Genomic DNA, 20,744 nt, shown 5'->3' with positions numbered 1-20,744 from the left:
GGAGACTCATTTGCATTGGTTTTGAATAATGACTAGTCTTTATTTGAATCTAAAAAAAAGCAGGATATATATTTACATCATTTTGCACATTTGTAAATAACATGATTTCGGGATCAATTCGTAACACTGTCAGAATGATACAGAACAGAATAATGGTTCGGGCATTTGCTAAAACCATTTTGTTTTTTTTTGCACAAAGTTTTTTTTGCGTACCTCGTACTTAGCAGTCCAGAACCTCGTCGTCTGTTCACCGTGTTATGCAAATATAATCCAATGTCTATAAATCGGCAGCAGAGCATAAACATTGCATTTTCATTCTGCAAATCAAAGTAGATTGTAAACCGACGCAAACCTCAGGTTCGTTTTAAAACACATTGACAAAAGAATGAACCCGACGATTGCAGTGAAATTCTTCACATTATATACAATTCTGAAACGTTTATTCATTGTATCAAAACAAAGAATCACCTTTAAAATCATCTCACTACTAGTGTCACTAGTACTGAATTGAACAACAAAATGTTTTGTTTTTTTGGCATTCAGATTCATTTTCATGTGTCGAGAGGCAGCAAAAGGTGGAAACACTCAGATTGCCGCATATTCCCTTTTTAATTTCGGCGCCAAATATACATTAGCAGCAGTTTTGGAATTAAACAGTAACCTTGTGCTCTGTTGTGTGTTGTTGTACACAGTGACCAGTCCAGAGAGGTCCCAACACAATTGTTCCAGGCTGCCCAGGCCCCCACACACGCCAACACACTTTCACGAGTTGCACATGTTTTCTCTTCCTTCCCCGTGTCACTACCACGCAGTACCCGTTTCTTTCTGCAGCGTCCGTGTCTTGTATCCACTTTATCATGGCCATTGTTGTACAAATACCAAGCAGAAAGAAACCCACCTGAACTGGGATCATGACTCAACTATGATCCTCAAACCATTGCTCCCAGAGGGAACCAGACAATGAAAAGGCATTGTGAAAGTTGTCGGGGCACAGTGCTAACCCGAAACGGCTAGATGTGCTCTGTGTGCATACGGATGCCGTGTAAACTACAGATTGAAATAGCAGGGCTGTAGGAATGATACGAAACATTTCACTCTTTCCTATGGCTGGCTTGTCAAATGTGAAGGATATGTGATCTTTGATCTACATTTACGTACACAATGTATAAGGACACAGGCATCAATAAAAAGACAAAGACTTTAAAAAGAAATAGGGGACAACCACATCTGGAGATAGTTCGCTCATACGAGCTTCTATGTCGGGATGTGACTTGTTGATGATCAAGGCCACCAGCCCTTGTGTGTCGGGAGAGTGGACATCACAGGATTTCACAGTTTGCTTGTCAGATACTTTCATTATGTAGAAACGGGACGTCACAGGCATGTAAATGGCGTCATCTTGGCAGTGTAGACACTGTGAGCACTTGACAGGCAGACTTAAAATAAAAGCTGCATTCCCTGTTGTTTGGCGTTCAGATTTTGGCACCCTCGGGCCCCTGTTAGATTCCAGGCGGTTAGTAAATTTGGCCCACAAGAAAAGGAAAAGTAAAATCAAGCTTCACAGCGGTTTCACTTTATTGAGACAATATTAGTGCACAAAAACCACTTTTCTTTTCTTTAAAAAATACTATAAATTAGGACGAAAACAAGGAACAATGTAAAACAAGCAAGGAAAAAAAGTGAATGTTAACCATGGTATACACCTCATTGTCTCATACTGTAGTTTACAACCTTTTTTTTCACTGTTTGTGTCTTTTTTTGTCTGCCTGTAGGTAAGTGTAATGTTTTTTTTGACATGTCTCGAGCTCCAATGGATATGTCGTGCTTTTGGGGGTCAGGGGGTGAGATCCAGGCTGCTTCCCTGAGTAGTGTTCAACAGAAAGGGTTTAAAAACATGGACGCCACTGCGTGGAACTGGAGGATTTGTGCTTTTGATCAGAGCTGCAAAGTATTATTCTTACTGAATGACACATACACCAGAAAACCCGACCTCTGTGTTGATAGCTATCTCCGAAGGTGTACAAGGGAGGCGAATCAACTAGAACAAAAACCATGAGCGAGGAGCTCTTGGCCAATGAAATCCCTGGATTCTAATCAACGAGACTGCAAAAAATATAGTTCCCATTTTTTTTATTTGTACATCATGCCAACAGATTTGTGTGTGTTAGGTACTTCATTGTTATCAAAAAATAAGGTGAAAACAACAAAAGTAAAATCTACAAATCGTATGACTGAAAACACATCTGACCAAATCCAGAAATGTTCGCACCAATTTTCAGTTTCAACCTTTTCAGTATTGCAGGTCTGTACGAACACGTTTGTCCACGTTAGCTGAAGAAGATTTCAATGTTGGCAGTTATGTCGGCAATTCCAGTTTCATCCGCCGGACACCAGTGTGAAGCTAATTCACTAAATATGTACAAAAAAAATCAAAAAGAAATCAACACTACCACCATGTTAGCTCTTGGACATAAAGAGAAGGAACACCTGGTGTATCAGGGGCCACTTGACAACCACAAGGATCCTGTCTGATATGTACTGTATGTCTGAATAACTATGTCGTCATGGCAGTGAAAAGTCACTGTTTTGAGGTATATTTTGTTCGCATGTGTAGACGCAGCTTTCACACTGTATTGTGTTTCCTAAATACGTCATCTGAGCAACACAAAAAGAAAAAGAAAAAAGCATCTGTTTGTCATAAAGTGCGATTGAAATGAATTTTAAAAAGCCGCAGTCTGCTGCTGCTGGGAAGGCTAATCAAACAAGCTGTCGACGAAATGAAAAACTAGGATTCGAGTCATGGCACTCAATTCAGTTTCTTTGTTGTCCGGGATGTGACTCTGAAACAGAACAGCTATTTGTTGTTGCTCCCACCTCGCTCAGGTTAGTGCAGCGTTGCTGACATTGATATGAGCCTGCTTCACTGGCAGTGGATGGACACCGTGTTAGCACCCAGGAGGACTCTCTGGTGCTGGGGGGGGGGGGTTGTGGTCTGGGGTTGATCATATTCCTGTTGACGCATGAAAGGGAAATCATTCTGACAAGCACACCGTCGGCCTCTTGTTAACGGGGAAAGTAGAAGCTCTGGCTACATTTAAAGATTAGCGATTCAAAAATATGACATGTGTAGTGAATTCAAGTCTCATTTCAGTTATTATGAGTAAGAAGCAAACGTGACATGAAATCCAGCTGCTGTAGGACGGTCCCCTTCCTGTTCTGTGTCCTTGAACAGAGCATGACGTTGCTACATTGGAACAGTATAACGTGCCGAGCGTGAGGATGTATTCCTCTCCCGAGGAGCTAATCACTTGAAAAAAGTGACTTCATTTTGCCTCCAATCCACCAAACCAGTCCCTGCAGGAAACCCCCTTTCTTTATGACAACATACTGTAGATTTCCCTTTAAATAATAAGAGTAAAGTAAGGATAAAAATATGGCATGTGCCTTTTATGGGAATCCCACACCCAATACAAAAAAAACATCGTTACCTTCACCTTTGCTATTTTGCAAAATAGAAACTAGGAGAGGCCAATTTGGCAGTCATCTTATGTACTATATCCCACCACCGTGCCGCCACCCTGCTTGAGTGTGAGCTAAGTTTGGAAAGTGGGGTTTGCCGTTTGGGAGTCGAGGTGCAAAGTGAGGAGAGTCAGGGGAGCAGCCTCAGATCTTTCTTACTTTTGACAGGAGTTAGTCAGTTTAGGCTCATGTCTGTGGTTTGTGTCTGTATGTGTGCGGCCCTTTTTCTTTTTTTCTTTCTCTGATCTTGTTTTGCATTTAACATTCTATGTTTTCGTAGTTTTTGGATTGATATGTGTTTTAAAAAAGAAACGTCTGTTGGCATGCGTACAGGTGTGTGTCTGCATGTTGTTAATATGTATTTGTGGTGTTTGTGTGTGTGTGTGTGTGTGTGTGTGTGTGCATGAAGCTGCTTGAATCTTACTCAGTCAATAATTTCATTTCGTTGGCGAGAAGAGTGTTGAAGTTGTAGGCTGGATCGGGGAGATCGGGGAGGGCGGGGGCTGTGGACTGGCGGGGCGAGGACTGGGAGGGCTCGGCCAGCTCTGGGTCACTTTCGCTGGAAGTAGAACCCACGCTCATGTTGCAGACGGCCTCGGGCAGCGAGCCGCCGCCGCCGCCGCCGGTGGGCACGGGGCACACCTCCGGCTCGCTGCTGGTCTCGCTGGTGCTCGACACGACGGACAGCAGGGACATCTTACGGGTGAGGCGGCTGGGGAGAATCGACAGGGCGTAGTCGGCGACAATGCCCGCCACGTCCATGCCGCAGGCCTGGTCGAAGGCGATGAAGCCCACGTTGGCGTTGGCCTCGCAGACCACAAAGGAGCCGTCGTTGAGCTGCAGCAGGTCGATGCCGCACACGTCCATGCCGAGGATGTTTGACACCTCGATGGCCAGCTGCTTTCCCTGCTCGCTCAGCGGGCACATCATACCGACGCCGCCTAACGATCCAGAGAGAGACATCCAACTGATTAATACAAGAGCAATATTAAAACAGTATTAATACAGGATGTGGGGATGATATAGGAAACACCACATCAGATCCACCTACAGTCAGTGTCAACATGATCTGTTTCATCAATGCAGAATAATCTGATGGCTGGATGTCCTAAATATGTCACGGCACATTCCAGCATCCACGAGACCAAACCTGTCCATGCTCTGACTTTGACAAAAGCAGTGTGATCAGCTGGAATGCTGTGTCACTTCATGTCTCCGGGGCAGTTTCAGGATGAGCTCGTTGATTTGACACTGTCACCCACAACTGGTTTGTACATAGCAGATGGAGCACTTGATCAATCATTTCGAAAGACGATATGATCGTTAAATATTGTCTGCATATACACAAATGATTCGAACAAATGCCTGTCGATTACTTTTATACGTCTGAAAAAACACAGATCCCATAAGATCCAAAGGATCATTCCATCAAAGTCAAAAGAAAAACATTAAATATAGAATAGTTTTCCAACATTAGGATCCGTTCCAGTTCGACAGTGCTGGCTTTGGTGGCGACTGTGACGGTAAATGAGGGGAAGGGGCTGCGAGTTCAGCAATGTAATGTGTGTGTGTGTGTGTGTGTGTGTGTGGCAGTGCTCAATAGTTGAGTAATTCAGTGTGTCTTCAGTGTGTCATCGTCTGCCTACCCAGGGAGCAGTTGCTCTGCATGCGACCATCGGTGGAGCAGCGTAGCATCGAGCCGATGACACGGCCGCCCACCAGGACCACCCGGACATCGCGGCCGTGCGACTCCTTGATGTACTCTTGAAACAAGTAGGGGGTGTCGTGCCGGATCAAGTGGCACAGGTCTGTCAGGTGGTGTTTGTCCCGCGCCAGGAAAACCGCCTTGCCTGAAGGGAAAAGGAGGAGAGATAAGATTAAGGAACAAAAGGAAAGATGAGCTCGTTTTCAGGCTGTGAAGATAAAGCAGACAAGATAAGATGCGTGTGGGGTCTGACATTTGTGCAATATTAGCTGAGGTTGGGTAACTTCCTCAAAGTCTTGCTGACAAGTAGCTGCTTCTGCTGACCAAGTCTCATGCCAGTTCCCGTGTCCCCTATAATAGATGGGACGCTCCTCCTGGCAGCCACAGAATTGATTCTCACAGAGGATAGAAAACGCCTGTTTTAATTAGTTCCACTCGGCTCCGTCTCCTGGTTGTCAAGCCCTGATCCAGCACCAGGGAAAATGTTGCGCGTGCTACGTGTGCGTGTACATTGTGAGTAGGTGACAATCCAAAGGAGATGACAAGGCGATCCCCTGGTAACATCATGAAGACGTGAGGACGGACAGTGGCAGGCACACTTTACAAAAACAAGACAAGCAGGGAATCATGGTCCTGTGACTCGCTGAGACGCATGACTACTTTGTACTGGTGTGCACTAAAACATTGGGCACACGAAGGCATTCGCTTAGTTTTCAATTACAGTATTTCACATCCCAACAACTGGCCAGGAAAATCACATGCCATGTGGGATCTGGTATTGGCCTGATAATACAAATGATTTTGAAAGAGCCCTTTACAATTGTTTGCAGGCCTTTATACTTGCTCAACAGAAGAAAGGAAAGCTGGACCTAAGCCAATGACAATGGTCAAACACAGAGGGGAGGAAAGCAAGCCTTGAGATGCAGAACTCCATAAAAAAGGGTCAAGTTAGTGGTTGACCAACGGCTGCTTTCCCTCACAATGCGTTATGGCGGCAGCAGGGGCGAGCCACGTGCATTGTTATTCCTCGGCGAGGCCTTCATGTGTCAATTACCATGAATAGGAAAATCCCAATGGGTCAGCAGACACTGGGGCTCATCTCCGACATCAATGGCAAGGCTCAAATTTCCCACACAAGCCCCACTGTGAATTCATGCAAAATGAGTGGAAACCGGGGTAAATTTACTAGAAACAGACGTGATTAACCGAGCAGCCGTCCTGCAAGCTTTTCTGTCGCGCTGGTTGTTGCAGCGCCGGAGTTCTAGTCATTTAACACTCTGTCAACGAATTTCATGTCGGGGTGGACTGAGCTGCCACCGGAAAACAGATTTCTTTCTTTTCCCTTTTGTTTAAGGTGTGGTGTGGTGAATAGAGCTGGTGACAGGAAGAAATAGACTTGATGGTCTTACCTCTGTGGCCACGTGCATTCTTCACCACCACAGGGTAGCCCAGCGGCTCTGCCTCGTCAATCATCTTACGGAAGTTGTCATGCCCTCCTGGGATACGCCATGCACACAAACACGCAGCAGACACACACCCAGAAACATGCACCCACACAGTGGTGTCAAAATATATAGTTTTTGTAAAAAAAAAAAAAAAAAGAAGAAAAAAAACCTCCTTTGTTTTGATAGCATGGTTCAGACGACATTACAGAGGGCTGAACAGGGTGTGTGGGGGGAGGAGGGGGGGGGGGGTGTAGCACGTCGCCATGGCAACAGAAGTGACTCAAAAAACAGCGAGGCTGTAGGAGTGTTGTCCTGAGCTTGTAATCGCTTTTTGCTGCTTGCTTGATTCATGAGATTGGAACAGAGCAGTCACTGAGGGATGCGTTAATGTGAAGCAGCTGACCATATCTGACTTTGAGTCAGAGTGGCAGCTCGTGCAGCGACAGATGTGCTTCGGCTTGAGAAGCGATTGGAAATGTTGAAAAAAACAAAACGAGGTGTAACTTCTTCTTTTTCCTCTCCATCTCCACTACTCCACTACTGTCCGTCTCTCTCTCTCTATGTTTGTCTGTCTGGTCTTATCTGGCATTGGCTCAAGTGAACAGATGTGAACTACCCCGTTGCATGTGTTTTCAGTTTTTTCCAGATTCACATGTGTTTTCAGTGAGAGGGAGAAAGGACAGAGGGAGCGGAGGAGGAGAGAGTGGGCAGCAAATGTGGGTCCATCCATGTCATAAGCTGCTGAGGTGGAGAGCAGGAGGGAGAGCGATGGCATCTTTTATTTAGAAAAATCATGGGGGGGCATGGGGTGGGGCATTGGGGGGGGGGGTGTTACATAAGTTCTCCAGCCACTCTGCATGCATCGCCCGGCCTACTGTGCAGGGAGACGGATGGAATGTAGGCCAAACACCCCCCCCCCCCCTCCTCCTCTTTCTTTCCTTCTCTGTCTGTTTCCTTCTCTGTCTGCTCTCACAAACACCACACACCGCTGTCGGTTTTTGTTTTCCAAAATCAGCAAACTACAACCAATAAAAACAGCAGCCCGGCTTGTGCTTGCGAGGGCCGCACCCCCACATATCAACAGTGGTAACTTTACATACACGTGGTTTAGTGGACAGAGGATGTGACTCGGTATGTAAATGGGGTTTTTCCTCTCTGTTCTTTGAGTAATCGCAGTGGTGCAGTGATTGTCTGACGAATGGCATATTAAACTGTTATACAAGGACATACATGGACTGAAGCCTGTGATGCGACGAATGTGATTGAAACGTCCAAAAAACAACATACTTGACACAGCAGTGATGGCGTTCATGCTAATAGTCATCTCACTGTAGATGATGCAGTTATATTCCCCTATAATTTGTTATACATACTTGCAGACACTATTTACATGTGTCATAACATGATATATAACAATCACTTAATTTGACTAAAACACAGCCTTATCATGGACATAAGCAGCAAGGGCTGTCCGTATATTTTTGAAACACAATCACGTGGGACATCATTTCATCAACAATTGATGAATGATGTATGAAAGAGCTGAGGCTTTGAAGCAAGCTTGACTAGATCTTCGGTTCAGCAGGTGCTGTGACGGACACGTCTGTTGGAGCCAGAGGTTTCTGTGTTTATTCGTCTGTGCGCTCCGCTTTCTGTCGTCTGCACTGGACCCCTAGAGCCATTTATAAGGTACAATGCAGCATGGACTACTTGTTGTCCACACACTGGGAAGTATTAACGGAGCCAGTTGCAATCACACTTTTCCTCCACTGACTTGCGGACTGCCGCCTTAGTTGCGACAGCGCCGTGCCGCCACCACAACACACCAACACTGTGAAAAAAAGTATTGATTTACCGTATGAGAAGGTGTCGGGCAGAGGCACGCCGTGGCCCGCCAGCTCCTGAAAGGTCCAGAACTTGTTGACACAGTTGAGTATGGCCTGGGGACGGTTGATCAGCCGGCAGCCCATCTTCTCCAGGTGGCGCAGCACGGTGATGTCGCTATCTGACTGCACCCAGGGCGTGGGCACCCGTACCACCACCACCTGTGGATAAGATGTCACCAGTTCTTGCTCCACTCGCAGACCTGGGGTGGGGGGGGGGGAGGAAGGAGGCAGTGGAAACAAGAAGGCCATCTTTAAACAAGTATCCAAACCTCTTACATATAGTAAGTTCTTCAGAGCACAATACAATTGTGAGCCACTAAAGACTATTTACAAGAGCTGGAAATATTGGGAAGGGGGTAGGTGAGTAATCCACCATCTCCTGATGAAGTAAAGTCTTCTTATGAAGACTCTTTGTGGACATTGCTGCAGTCGTCCCCGCACAGCGCAGACTGAGACTTGGCCGGGTTACAGGACCGGGCAGAGGCAGCCAGCTCCCAGGCTGGTGGTGTTAAGTCATGAATTTGGAAGGCTTCCTCGCTAGCTGATACGATTATTTACATGCTGCCCATATCCATAAACAGTACTCCCCTCCTGCAGCGCTGCCAGCTCTCCTCTGCCTTTTGGCCTTGCTGATGTGCTAACTAACACGATACGCTACCTTGTCTAAATGTAGGGCAGTGGGGTAGCCAGAGATGTGTGAAACCCCAAGGGTGTCCAATGTCATCACACATGAACACGCATCGTGGAGAAAGGCGTGGTCGGAAACACGATATTGCATTTGGCCATCAATTTTTATGAACAAAGAAAAATAATAGTCTTTCGTGTCTGTTATCTGAAATTCAAGGTGTTTCGTTGACAGACTGAGACATAAAAAAACAATTTCAGACACTACTTAATATATATATGTATAATACCAGTGTAAGCTCAGTAAATACAACGGGCTAACTGAACACGCGGCGTGACACTCGCTTCCCTACTCGCCATCTCTCCGGTCTCTATCAACAGCTATCTGGATCTGCAGAACAGAATACAGTTTTGATGGAATATTGGCTTGATATTTGCCAAACACAGATGGCAAATTCACCGGCCAAAGGCAGAGATTTGGCAGCATTTCACTGGTGACTGGTGTTACTTTGTCAACCCGGTATAGAGAGGAGGAAACCGAGACAGACTGTGAGATTCTTGAGCAGGCGATGCCACCCAACGGCTCATCGGGAAGAACAGATTGGGTGACAACCAAACCTGTGTGTTCGTGTGGGTACGCACATATATATATGTGTGTACGGGATAAAAGGGAGGAGACACATTTGTCACTAGCACAGCACTTCATCTCTAACCATGATCTGAATTTCAGCCATCTTAGAATCTGCAGGCTGACAACAGAGACAGCGCCACTGGCTGAGATCATCAGAGGTCACCAGAAGCTTGATGGTTGCTGCATACGTAATAAGAACAGACCGCCGCCGATGTGCCGGCAGATGCGCTGCGCCTCGAGCTCGCATATAGTGTGTGTATGGTGCGCGCACTATGGGCGGGGCCCAGCCGGCACGCGTTCTTCTTCTTCTTCTCTGTGCAGAGACAGGTAGAGGAGGGAACAAGGGACGGGGCGGCAGGCAGAAAAGGTCAGGGATGTCTTGTAGCCTTAACACAGAAGGAAGGGGGGGGGAGTGAGGGAGGGGCATAAGAAAGCAGTATGAAGCCATGAAAAGACTGCCGCCCCTCCCTTTTTCTCCTCCTCACAATCTCAGTTCAGAAGCAGGAGGATTTACTGTCTCTCCGGCCACACTGCTCTGATTGTGCAGCTGCTGAGAGCACTGAGAGAGCTCTGAGAATGGCATTACAGTGGGAAGTGTCAGGGGACGCGGTCGCATGCTTTTTTGACAGACAGTATTCTCTGTTCATGGTGCTCGTCTCCATCTCCAGGGGAACCAAACAGAGACCAACGAGGCAGCCGGATGAATCAGTCCTATTCATGTGTGCAAGTGTTCGTGTGCACTGCACTGTACGTCATGTGACCATTTGCAAAAAAACATTCAGAATCCCTTCCGGACCATTTTGGTGTACAACAAACGTGCGGGTTTTTTTTTTTTGTGTCTACATTTAGTGTGGACGTGATGTGTTCAGAGTGACAGCGGATGGGATTCCTTCTGTCCTCTATGACAGAGCGTGATGTTCTTATGGTTCAACGGACTGTATATATTTGTGTGTCCCCATTTTCAATCTGCCCGACAAAGCTAACAAGCATTACAAGCATTCTATGCATACCGCTGCAACGTCACAAAGCAGGCCATGCTGACAAATGCTGTGCCAACGCGAGGCCGGCGGGTCCGGTCTGGGTATCCTGTCTCAATTAGCATGATGGGGCAGCAGGTTTATCCACAGTTTCCTCTGGTTCGCTTTGGGCTAACAATGCCTTCAATGGACAATTTACATATGCGTCATCAGTTACGAACATCAGACAAAGAAAAACATAAACTGTAGGCCTATACTGTGAGGCCAAGCATCAGCACAGCACAGCCAAGTAAAACCGAACACTGAATAAGACCAAAAGGTTACAAGGTTACTTTCATGAACTGAAAACACACCGTGAAAGTCCTGACTGTAGTAAAAGGACAACTCTCAGATCGGGCCGGGGAAGCGGCCTGTCAATCACAAGGTAGCCACGAGGTAGCCACGCCCTAAAGCACGACCCGCTTTATTGTTTATTTGACTTTTAATGGGACCATCATTTACTCAACGAACATCATGCTGTGTTAAAGAAGACGAGGGATCGAGATCACGAACTCATGCGATGTCTGAGGTTAAACATCAGGTGAGCAGCAGAGTCATGTTCTACACATTCTGACTTCTTTTGTCTGATTTAAACGGATGAAGTTCTGAAAGGAATGAAACATGTTTATGAAGATTGTTTTTTGAAGATGCCAGTTTTCTTTGACATCACACATGCAGTTCAATGTGATATGCAAGTACTACGGTGATTCCTTTAATACACATTAATCACATATATATTCATATACTATATGTATACAATAAAGTCAATTGTTATTAATGAGTCATGTCGTTCTCAGGTTTGTGGGAGAGAATGGAGGTACTTTGGTATGGTGGCAGAGTGAGTCTGTACACAGTCTTGCCAAACCTTACTCAATGGCTATTTTTATATTTTTGACAAAATGCTGACATATTTTTTACCCACCCGCCACATGTGGCTGGAAGAAACAAAAAACAAATCCACCGCTGCTATTTGAATGTGTCATTACCTGCCAGAGCGACGGGTTATACTGAACAACTTTAGTGTGGGGGCTGTTGTCAGCTTGTGTGCTGAGCTGCTTATGTGGTATGAAAAGGAAAATCAGGGAGGAAAATCATTATTCTTTCCTTAATATTTGTGGGTTTGCGGTAACCTGCAGCTTCCTCCCAACACAGTGAGTTTTTACAGCGATGCAACATCAGTCAGCATCAGAAAGTACGAAGTTAGAAGGTTTGGAGTCCGGTAATCGTGCAGCAGACACTGTTCTCTTTGGCTACTGCAACGATGCAAATGACAAACGCGTGTGCTTATTAGCGGTATGACCGTATATATTAACGAAAAGGCTGAACACTCAACACAGCCAGTCAGATTTGATATGGGAAAGACGTGTCACCCGCTCACACACCCTAATAAGGTGCTGCTATTCCAGGAATGCTGTTTTTGGGTACAACAATGAGTGAAAATATTTTTTGAGGGAGTGTCAGACAATGTTGCTGTCACATAAATGATTTGATATTATCATATTATTGTCTTTTTTGTTGCTTTTAAAAAAGCTAGTATGAGCCTCTTTGACAATACCAATAACATGTAAATGTTCATGACTGCATGAGAGAACTTGCAGATGAGATACTGCAGATGATTTAAGGCTCAAACTATTTTCCTTCGATGGTCGGACATGTGCGTGAGGACTCCAAAGGCTCGTTTCAACATCTTCAAGCAGCACAAACCATAAAATGTCAAAATGCCTCTCGCTGGCTGAATACTGGTTTGGCTCGCTAAGGTATGTGGACTTATCTCTCCTCCTGGGGCCACGTTGACCCCGGGGACCTCAACCTGAGCAGGCCGTACAGGTGTTTGCAGTCTGACCCACCCTAACAAATACTTTGTGTCCAGGAACTGTTTGTAGGTCAGGTTGTTAAAGTAGCATCTACTACGAGCGTAAAGCTCATCTTTGAACCAGCTCCAGCATCAGAGTCTGAGAATAACTCTTTGGTCAGTGACCAAAAGAGCCTTATTGATCACATGATGGTGACATACCACTTGTGTTAGAAACAGTAAGGCTAGCATACTCTCACTGATGTTGTACAGTATGCTGATGCTGTATTGCTAATCCACACAGGATATGCATGTTACAAGAGGCTGGCAACGTTATCTCGGTAAAGACGACGTGGTCAAGCTGCAGTTTCCACTGGAAAGTATCTTCCAGCTCCAGTTACTGTCGTCTGTGTGTAAATGTAACGTTAATTCAAACGTAGATAAAAAAAGCTGCACGTAATGCTCGGTGTACAGGGCCAGCATGCCTCCACAGAGTATGTGTGGCAAGCCCACAGCGTGGCTAATCTGTCCACTGGATGTTAATCTGTGATGTTAAGCCAAGGCTCAGAAGACGTACGCAGACTTGGGGCCAGGCTGTATTACAGCTCATGCTAACTGCCCTGCTCCAGTTGTGTGTATCTTGCTAAGCCACAGGTCTAGAGAGCTGCCGATACCTCCCCGTGTTGGCTAATATGGTCTCAATTTCAGTGTTTTCCTTGATATATTTTTAGCATGTTCTGATGATAAGCATATTCTTTAGATACGATCTTAATATGGTAGCAGAAACGGCGTCATAATGTGATTTGTATGTGATATTCTCTGTACAACTAGCCGTTTCCAGGATTTCCTTATGTTCACAAATGTACCTTTGGCTGAACTAAGGTGTTAAAAAGACATGCGATTTCTTAAATGTCATGCCTTCCGCTTTAATACTCCCCCCCCCCGCGTTGAGTTGAAAAGCTTTGCCGTGTCTGATCCGTACAGTAGAGCTGATGTAACAGTATCATCGGTATGTCGCCTGCGAGGGACGTGCTTGCTCAATCTCACCACGATTCAACCCACATGGTCTCCAAACTATTCAGCATCTGCCAGTGCCAGCCTACACCGTTTATGTGTCAATTGAGACCCGCACGCCTCTCATCTGGTGACACCAGCCCCACTTCACACCGCCCCGATGAATTCCATGTGTGTCTGTTTGTCGAGAGCTCCTACTGTTACCATCTCTTTCTCAAGGCCTCCTGGGTAAATAGTGAGAAAGTGTTGCCATCTCATAACAAGCCGAACTCAAACAATGTGTTCTGGACAAAGCAATAGCCAAATGTACGTACGATCTGTCATTGTGACATAATGTGGGGTAGTGTGATAAAAATATACAGAAAACCTGAGAGATGAAGCTGATACATAGGGCTGCCCTCGATCAAATCAATTAGTAGTAATTAGTATTTAATCGATAGATATGTGAAACTGAGTGTCTCCACAAGTAATCATGCAAAAAGATCACATCAAATCTTGTGTTTACCAGAGTTATGTGCGTAAGTTTCTCTGCATTAAGTCATTCGAAAGATTAGTTGACTAATTGAATAAGAGAGTTTTGATAATCAGCAATTTATCCAGTCACATCAACAAACAAGTCCAGGTCATGGCTCCATTGATGCAGGATTTGCTTCATGTTTTCCCTCCTTTAACCTGTATACTTCTTTGGACTCAATTTAAAGATATCAATGTAGTTGCTGGTGGGATCTGGTCTACATAACATCGTTACCTCTCACATTTTACACAGTCAATATTTTGAATTGATCACTCAAACACCACTAGTTCACATACGCCCCTTTGTATGTGAAGCATGTTAGCATGCGCGCGTGCCTCCTGTGGGCTGTGGTGCCAGCACATGAGAGCATATAGCACATTGTTTTAATTACAAGTCCTCCGCAATAGTAAAAAAAAAAAAGAAAACCTGTTGCCTTTGAAATCATAAATCGTAAATCGTATGATCGACGGCATTGCCGGGATTGTAACGTATTCAGCGAAATCAAATCAAGCATCCTCGCTCCCCTCTGGAGGCACTCTCGCTGGAAAGTGGGTTAGGCGGTCACGTCTGTGGTTACACTTCGCTTCCTTGCTAGCAGGCAGACCGGGCTAGCCCTTCCTTTCCTCACAGCAGTGTGGTCCCCCAACAATACCCGTCTGCCATGATAACTTTGTGGGACCACGTAAGATCACCGCTGATCCGAAACGATCAGCTCCACTGCACCCAGCCATTGACACAGCCCACGTCAAGACGCGCCGGCTGCCTTGGTTTGATTGTGTGATACTTGCCTAATTGTCCCTCGCTGATCGTTAGCACGATCTGGTCCATGAGAAGCGAGCGGAACTCAACGTCCTCGTCGGTGCAGCGCTCCTTCAGCGCCCGGAGGATCTGAACCTGAGGGTATTCCTGGTTGATACGGCGGTCGGTCACGAACCAAACCCGAGAGCACATTCTGGATGCGTGGATTAAAGTAAAAAAAAATATATATATATCCGGCACAAAAAAAAATACACACACACAGTGTGCGAGGCGGCAGGTGTGTGTGTGGTGATCCGGGGGCTCACACAATGGAGAGCTCGGCGGCTAGCAGCACGAGCAGGTTGTGATGTGGCTAAAAACAGGACCACGGCTCGTTGTCTGGACCCAACCGGCTAGGACCAACACCAGTCTTCTGTATCACCTTCGATTGCCTTCATTTGCAGCCATTTAGTCTCCCCGTGGTGCAGCTAGTTGAACCCCAGACCGCGCAAAATTCGACACGAGTGAGCCGAAGATAACGGTATGTTTACCGGCAGAAACGTGTCCCTTTGCCACCGTTATCCGGCTCTCGGCGCTACTTGCCCGCCGGGGCGAACAAAGCCAAAGCCGTGCCGCTGTATAGTGTCCACTTTACGACTCAAAACTACCAATGAAGTTTTCCCGCGATCGCAGCGGTATGGTAACGCAAACCGCAGACTCGTCGGTTTAGTACAATAAGCTAGCCCACAACGACCATCCTCTCTCCTTCGTTTGGCTGCTGTCCACGCGTTTTGGTGCTGAAACGTGCACGAGCTTCGTTTACAACTCCACTTCTGTGCGTGCCCGTGCACAACAACATACGGGGCCTGCCCCAAAATAAAAGTTTTGGAGTGGCGTGAACCAATCGCAAATCGGAAACTTCCCCATTGTCCACACAGCACGCGGAGAGATGTGGGCGGGACGCGAGCGTCCTAACCAATGAGGGCGGGGCCTGAGGAGAGCGCGGAGTGCTGCGTGAAATCAGTGCGTGGAGTCTGCAGTGCACACGAGACTGCGCACATCCCCGAACCGGTTCAGACCAGACGTTGCGAGGAGGTTTTGGCGAATACCGACGGCGCTGTCTCCATGCCGAAGTGGCAGGAAATGAAACAAGGTCATGACAAACCGAAGCCACGATATCTTCCTTTTGTTTCCCTCAGTTCTGCTTCATAATCCCAGAGATTCAGAGGCGTTTACGCCGCCATTACGCAGTAGTGTGACAGTCCTGGTGTCTAGCACTGCTGTCCAGGGACCACTGAGTCCGCTGAGTGGAAGGAAAACACTCATGTGATAATGGTGCGAAATTATGCGAGTGACCCACTTCCTCCCTCTCTCCCTGTGCCAGAGACTAACAACGCTGTGGGGGGGGGGGGGGGGGGGGGGGGGGGGGGGGGGGGATATCATCTCCGATGTCCATCACGAATCAGGTCTTTAAGTTTTCTTTGAAGTAATCCGAGTCTGATGTTTGACAGTGATGTCTGTACATATTGCAAACATGAAAGGTTATCGCTCATTACAATGGTGTGGGGTTTCATCAAATTGTCACCATGTATGTTGACAACAGACACAAACCCATATATATATATATATATCTCTATATATATATATACAAACCCATGTACACATGGAAAACACAAAAAAGTCTTTGACAAACTAAATAAGGCGTACAAGTAATATATTCAATTCAACAGAACAAAGAGACGATACTGACATGCCCAAGGAATATTTATTTGAATAAAAGAAAAATATGATCGTCAAAAGTAGGCATGCAAGCTGCCTATAACAATTTGAAACCATCACATTTAAATTGAATCCATCTGACGCTCTTTGCTTCAGTCGGCTCCAAATGATCCTCGTGGTGACCCTGTTAGGAAGCATCAACAGACATGTTACAGAACATACACGTCAGCATAAAAGCTAATTATTGAAGTGAACTCACCCGAACAAACTTTTTTTCCCCCATCGTTTAGGATAATTGTTTCGGCAGATGCAACTGTGCGCATGTGCAACACTCTCCTCTTTCTCATGGTGAGCGAGGCATCCCTTGCCTCCACACACTGCAACGTCTGAAAGTCAGCAGGATCAAACCGGGCAGATCCAGTCGTGCTGCCTAATTGTCACAACATAAGGGGCATTGAGGTAGACACATGCCTCTAGATCAGAGGTCTTCAACAGGGGGTCCGCGACCCCTAGGCGGTCCGCGGAGGTACTGCAGGGGGTCCGCGACATTTTTGGTTGATTAGACATTTAAAAATAAAATAAAAAATGTTACATTTTTTTTCAAAACATGAATCTGTCCATTGTTTGAATAGTTCAGTATTGTATGCAAGATAACATGTATGTTTATGCATGGCAGTGGCACTAATAGGCCATCACTCATTTTCGTTTCCACATTTATGTTTGAAATAAAAACATCAATTTGAATAGCTTGTATGCATGATTATCATGCAATTAACAGACAATGTTGATGTTGGCATTGGTATCAGCTGACAAGGTGTGTTTATAAATGGCAGTGGCACGGCCTCCCTACTCACTGTACCTTGCACATGTTTAAAATAAAAACATGGATATATTAACCTGTGTATTATTTGAATAGCTTAGTATTGAATGCACAATAAATATGTATGTTTATACATGGCACTAGGCCCAGTTTCATATAAAACACAATTTTATACAATATATATCGTCGGGGGTCCCCACTCTATCAGTGAAAAACGTTGAAGACCCCTGCTCTATAGCAACGTCACACAGTCAACAACAGACAGGTTTTCTGCTTTGAAGCCAACCTCATATCCTGTCATGTTTACAACATAAAGTTAAACCTTAAATTCTGTGCCAAAATTAACTGTGGTTGTCCTGAAACAGCCTATGTTTTATATGTATCGTGGCAAAATACACTGCATACTTGACCCATACATGACTGTACTAGTAATAGTAGATTCTGTTTGAATCATCATTCAGTGTCACTTCATTTGCAGAATATAAGATCACCATGTTTGAATGGAATCAACACAGAAGATTCAGCTAAATAGCTTTTCACATTTTGTGATGACAGGTAAAGCCTGGTTGCATTTTGTAAGCAGCAGACAGGTGACACTCATTTAACGACTTAAAAGACGAAAAATTAGTGTTTTCACGTGTCTCTTCACAGTTTACAGTGTTTATATTATACTAAAATCATACAAAATACAGATAAGTGCACATTTAAAAAACAAAACAACCTTCAATATGTCTGTCTAACTATGGCAACAGTTTATTTTAACCTGGGGAGTCCTCTGGTGGTGGACTCACAAAATACCAGCAGCTGGCCCAGAAGAAATTCCAAGATTGTTTATTCCTATGTTTTCATTTTATTAATCTTTCAAAGAAAATAATACAATTCATGAACATGCATGGATTTTTATCTTTACAGTTTTACAATCTCTTTCATCCTAAAAAAAAATGTAGCACTGTTTGTTGCTGCTTTGAAAATCCTCAAATCCTGGGACAAATATTTGCAATTGCAAGCACCTCCAACATCCAGACGAGTGCAGCACTGAGCTGTTTCTGAGCTGATGAAGTGGGACTGGAGCCACGTGACCAAGCTCGCAGACAAAAGCACGTAATTGGTCGGACTAAATGTAGCGGTGTTAAAAGATAGGGGAAGAAATGATATTACAGGAATGCTGATCAGAAATGAGTTATTTTCATAGATGAACACTGGAGTTTGCAGGAAGCTTAAAGATCCCATTCAGACACAAAACCATATATATATATATATATATATATATATATATATATATATATATATATATATATATATATATATATATATATATATATATATATATATATACATATGTATATATACATTTGTGTCCAATATGATTTCAAAAATTAAATTACCTTGTTTAACATATTTAAAATGGCATCTGCTCCTTCTCCCTAATTGAAAATCCACAACATCTAAATGTGCAAATATTGCTAATTTCAAAAGTTCAACTGTTGGACACAAAATGTATTTGTTTGCTCCGGAGGGTTCAAGTATCCAGACCACACTTGTGTAAGTTACAAGCTGGACCACCAATGGAGGTTTCTAAACCAGTTGTAAACCCATGCTTGTTTTAATACGTCATTCTCCACATTAACGGTCAAACATCCAAGTGAAGAATAACAATAAGCAAAACTGCTATTATTTGAAAGTCAGGCCAAATATTCCCTATTTTTTATTTGCTAATCTTGCCAGCATCATACCAGTATTAATCCATTTTTAATAAGCACATTTTTGCACTTTTCAACAAGAAGGTAGTTCAAAGTGCTCCACACAAGACATAAAATGGAATTTCACACAACTATGTCTCTACTCTCTGAATTATTTCATTTAAAGTGAATTGTTTCACCCATCCTCTCAGGCTTTATGGTGGGATTATGGAGTTAGCTGTGTGCTAACAGCAAACATCTATGGAGCTAAGTGTTAGGGGGGTTGTACACTTGCCAATTAAATTGTTTTCTGAGACCTACTGTGTTTGCATAGATTCAAACCTGGCTTGTGCCACTGTTATGTCTTTCCTCTCTCTAACATACTTATATATATCTATGTGTGTAGAGTGACATGACGTGACATAAAGCTGTTGTTCGTATTGAGTTTCCATGCACGTATATTTGGTGGTTTATATCCCAGTGCAAGAACTCGAGTGTGTATTCAATGCCGAGTGAAAAACCTCGGTGACTTTTATACAGATTTCCCTCAAAATTTGCATTTACATCCAATAGTTACATATAAGACATGCCACTAATTTACAGGACATTACAATGGCAAAATCAAGAGACGTTTGTGTGTTGTGGTTGCATGACTGGCAAAGCTCACGCTAATCTTTTAGCTTTATGTGTCTTCAGGGTTTAAAATCCATATTTTGGTCAATCATATTTTAATTAACTGCTTCAGTACAGCCAGTGCGAGACCACACAAACAAATATCACTCTGACCAGAAATCTTCAGCTTCAACAAGATGCTCTGACTGATGTTCTGGTGCTTCACATCAAGCTTCTCCTTGCATTCAATCAACAAATTACCGGCATGCAGCCTGGCTGAGGAATCACAAAGCCCCCTATAGTTCATTGTGTAACAGAACAGTGTATAGGCTACTATAGGTGCCATTAAATGCCACTATTTTGCAGCAAATGATTTGTTGCACTTGTAGCAGTGTGTAAATTGAATGCATGTTTCCCATTACTCTGGATATCACACAGTGTTTCAAAAAATAAATAAAAATAGTTTCACCCTTTTAGCAAAGTCCTGCTTTAATAATTTGTCATACTTCTAATATGTATAATGATTAGAGTGCAACAGATGATGGTGATTACTTAAATACATAATAGTGTGATAATGATCACGTTGTTAATATGAATAGTTATTATATGTATGGCTTATATGCTATCCAGGGGTTAAATGTGGTATGTCTGCGTGAGTCCTGGTAGAATCTCATTAATACTGAATTTGGGAACTAGTTAAATGGCTGTGATTTCATTTTTTTTTTCCATTGTGGTGCATGAATTTATCTTCAACGTGCTCCGGCTGGCGTTGGAAGTAGTTCCGGTGGTTCAGCAGCCGAGCGGAGCACAGAGACCCGGGATCTTCGTGCTGTTGAGCGCAAATGCGAATTGCGGGTCGAGTCCGCCCGTCATGACTGTCGAATGACCCACGGCAGCGGTCAGCTTGACGCCCGCAGACGCTCACTTGAATGCAGCCCAAGTGACAGCGTCCAGGCACCGCTGGAGCTTTTGTCTTCGAGGGGGGATTTTTCAATTGCGGAATAGGCGTCTGGAGCTTCTGAACCAGAGT

General features: G+C 44.5%; 1 protein-coding gene across 1 annotated transcript; it reads right to left on the bottom strand.

The window, feature by feature from the left end:
- Positions 1-452: 452 nt before the first annotated feature.
- On the bottom strand, positions 453-15,358 carry rimkla (ribosomal modification protein rimK-like family member A). The gene is made up of 5 exons (XM_079273022.1): positions 14,935-15,358; positions 8,525-8,755; positions 6,634-6,720; positions 5,166-5,369; positions 453-4,460 (listed from the first exon to the last, which is right to left on the bottom strand). Exons 1-5 carry the CDS (start codon positions 15,095-15,097, stop codon positions 3,940-3,942), a joined length of 1,206 nt encoding a protein of 401 aa, XP_079129148.1. The 5' UTR covers positions 15,098-15,358; the 3' UTR covers positions 453-3,939.
- Positions 15,359-20,744: the final 5,386 nt, after the last annotated feature.

This window comes from Melanostigma gelatinosum (assembly GCF_949748355.1).
Source record: "Melanostigma gelatinosum genome assembly, chromosome: 8".
NCBI classification, from domain to species: domain Eukaryota; kingdom Metazoa; phylum Chordata; class Actinopteri; order Perciformes; family Zoarcidae; genus Melanostigma; species Melanostigma gelatinosum.
This window is presented reverse-complemented; position numbering and strand designations above follow the sequence as displayed.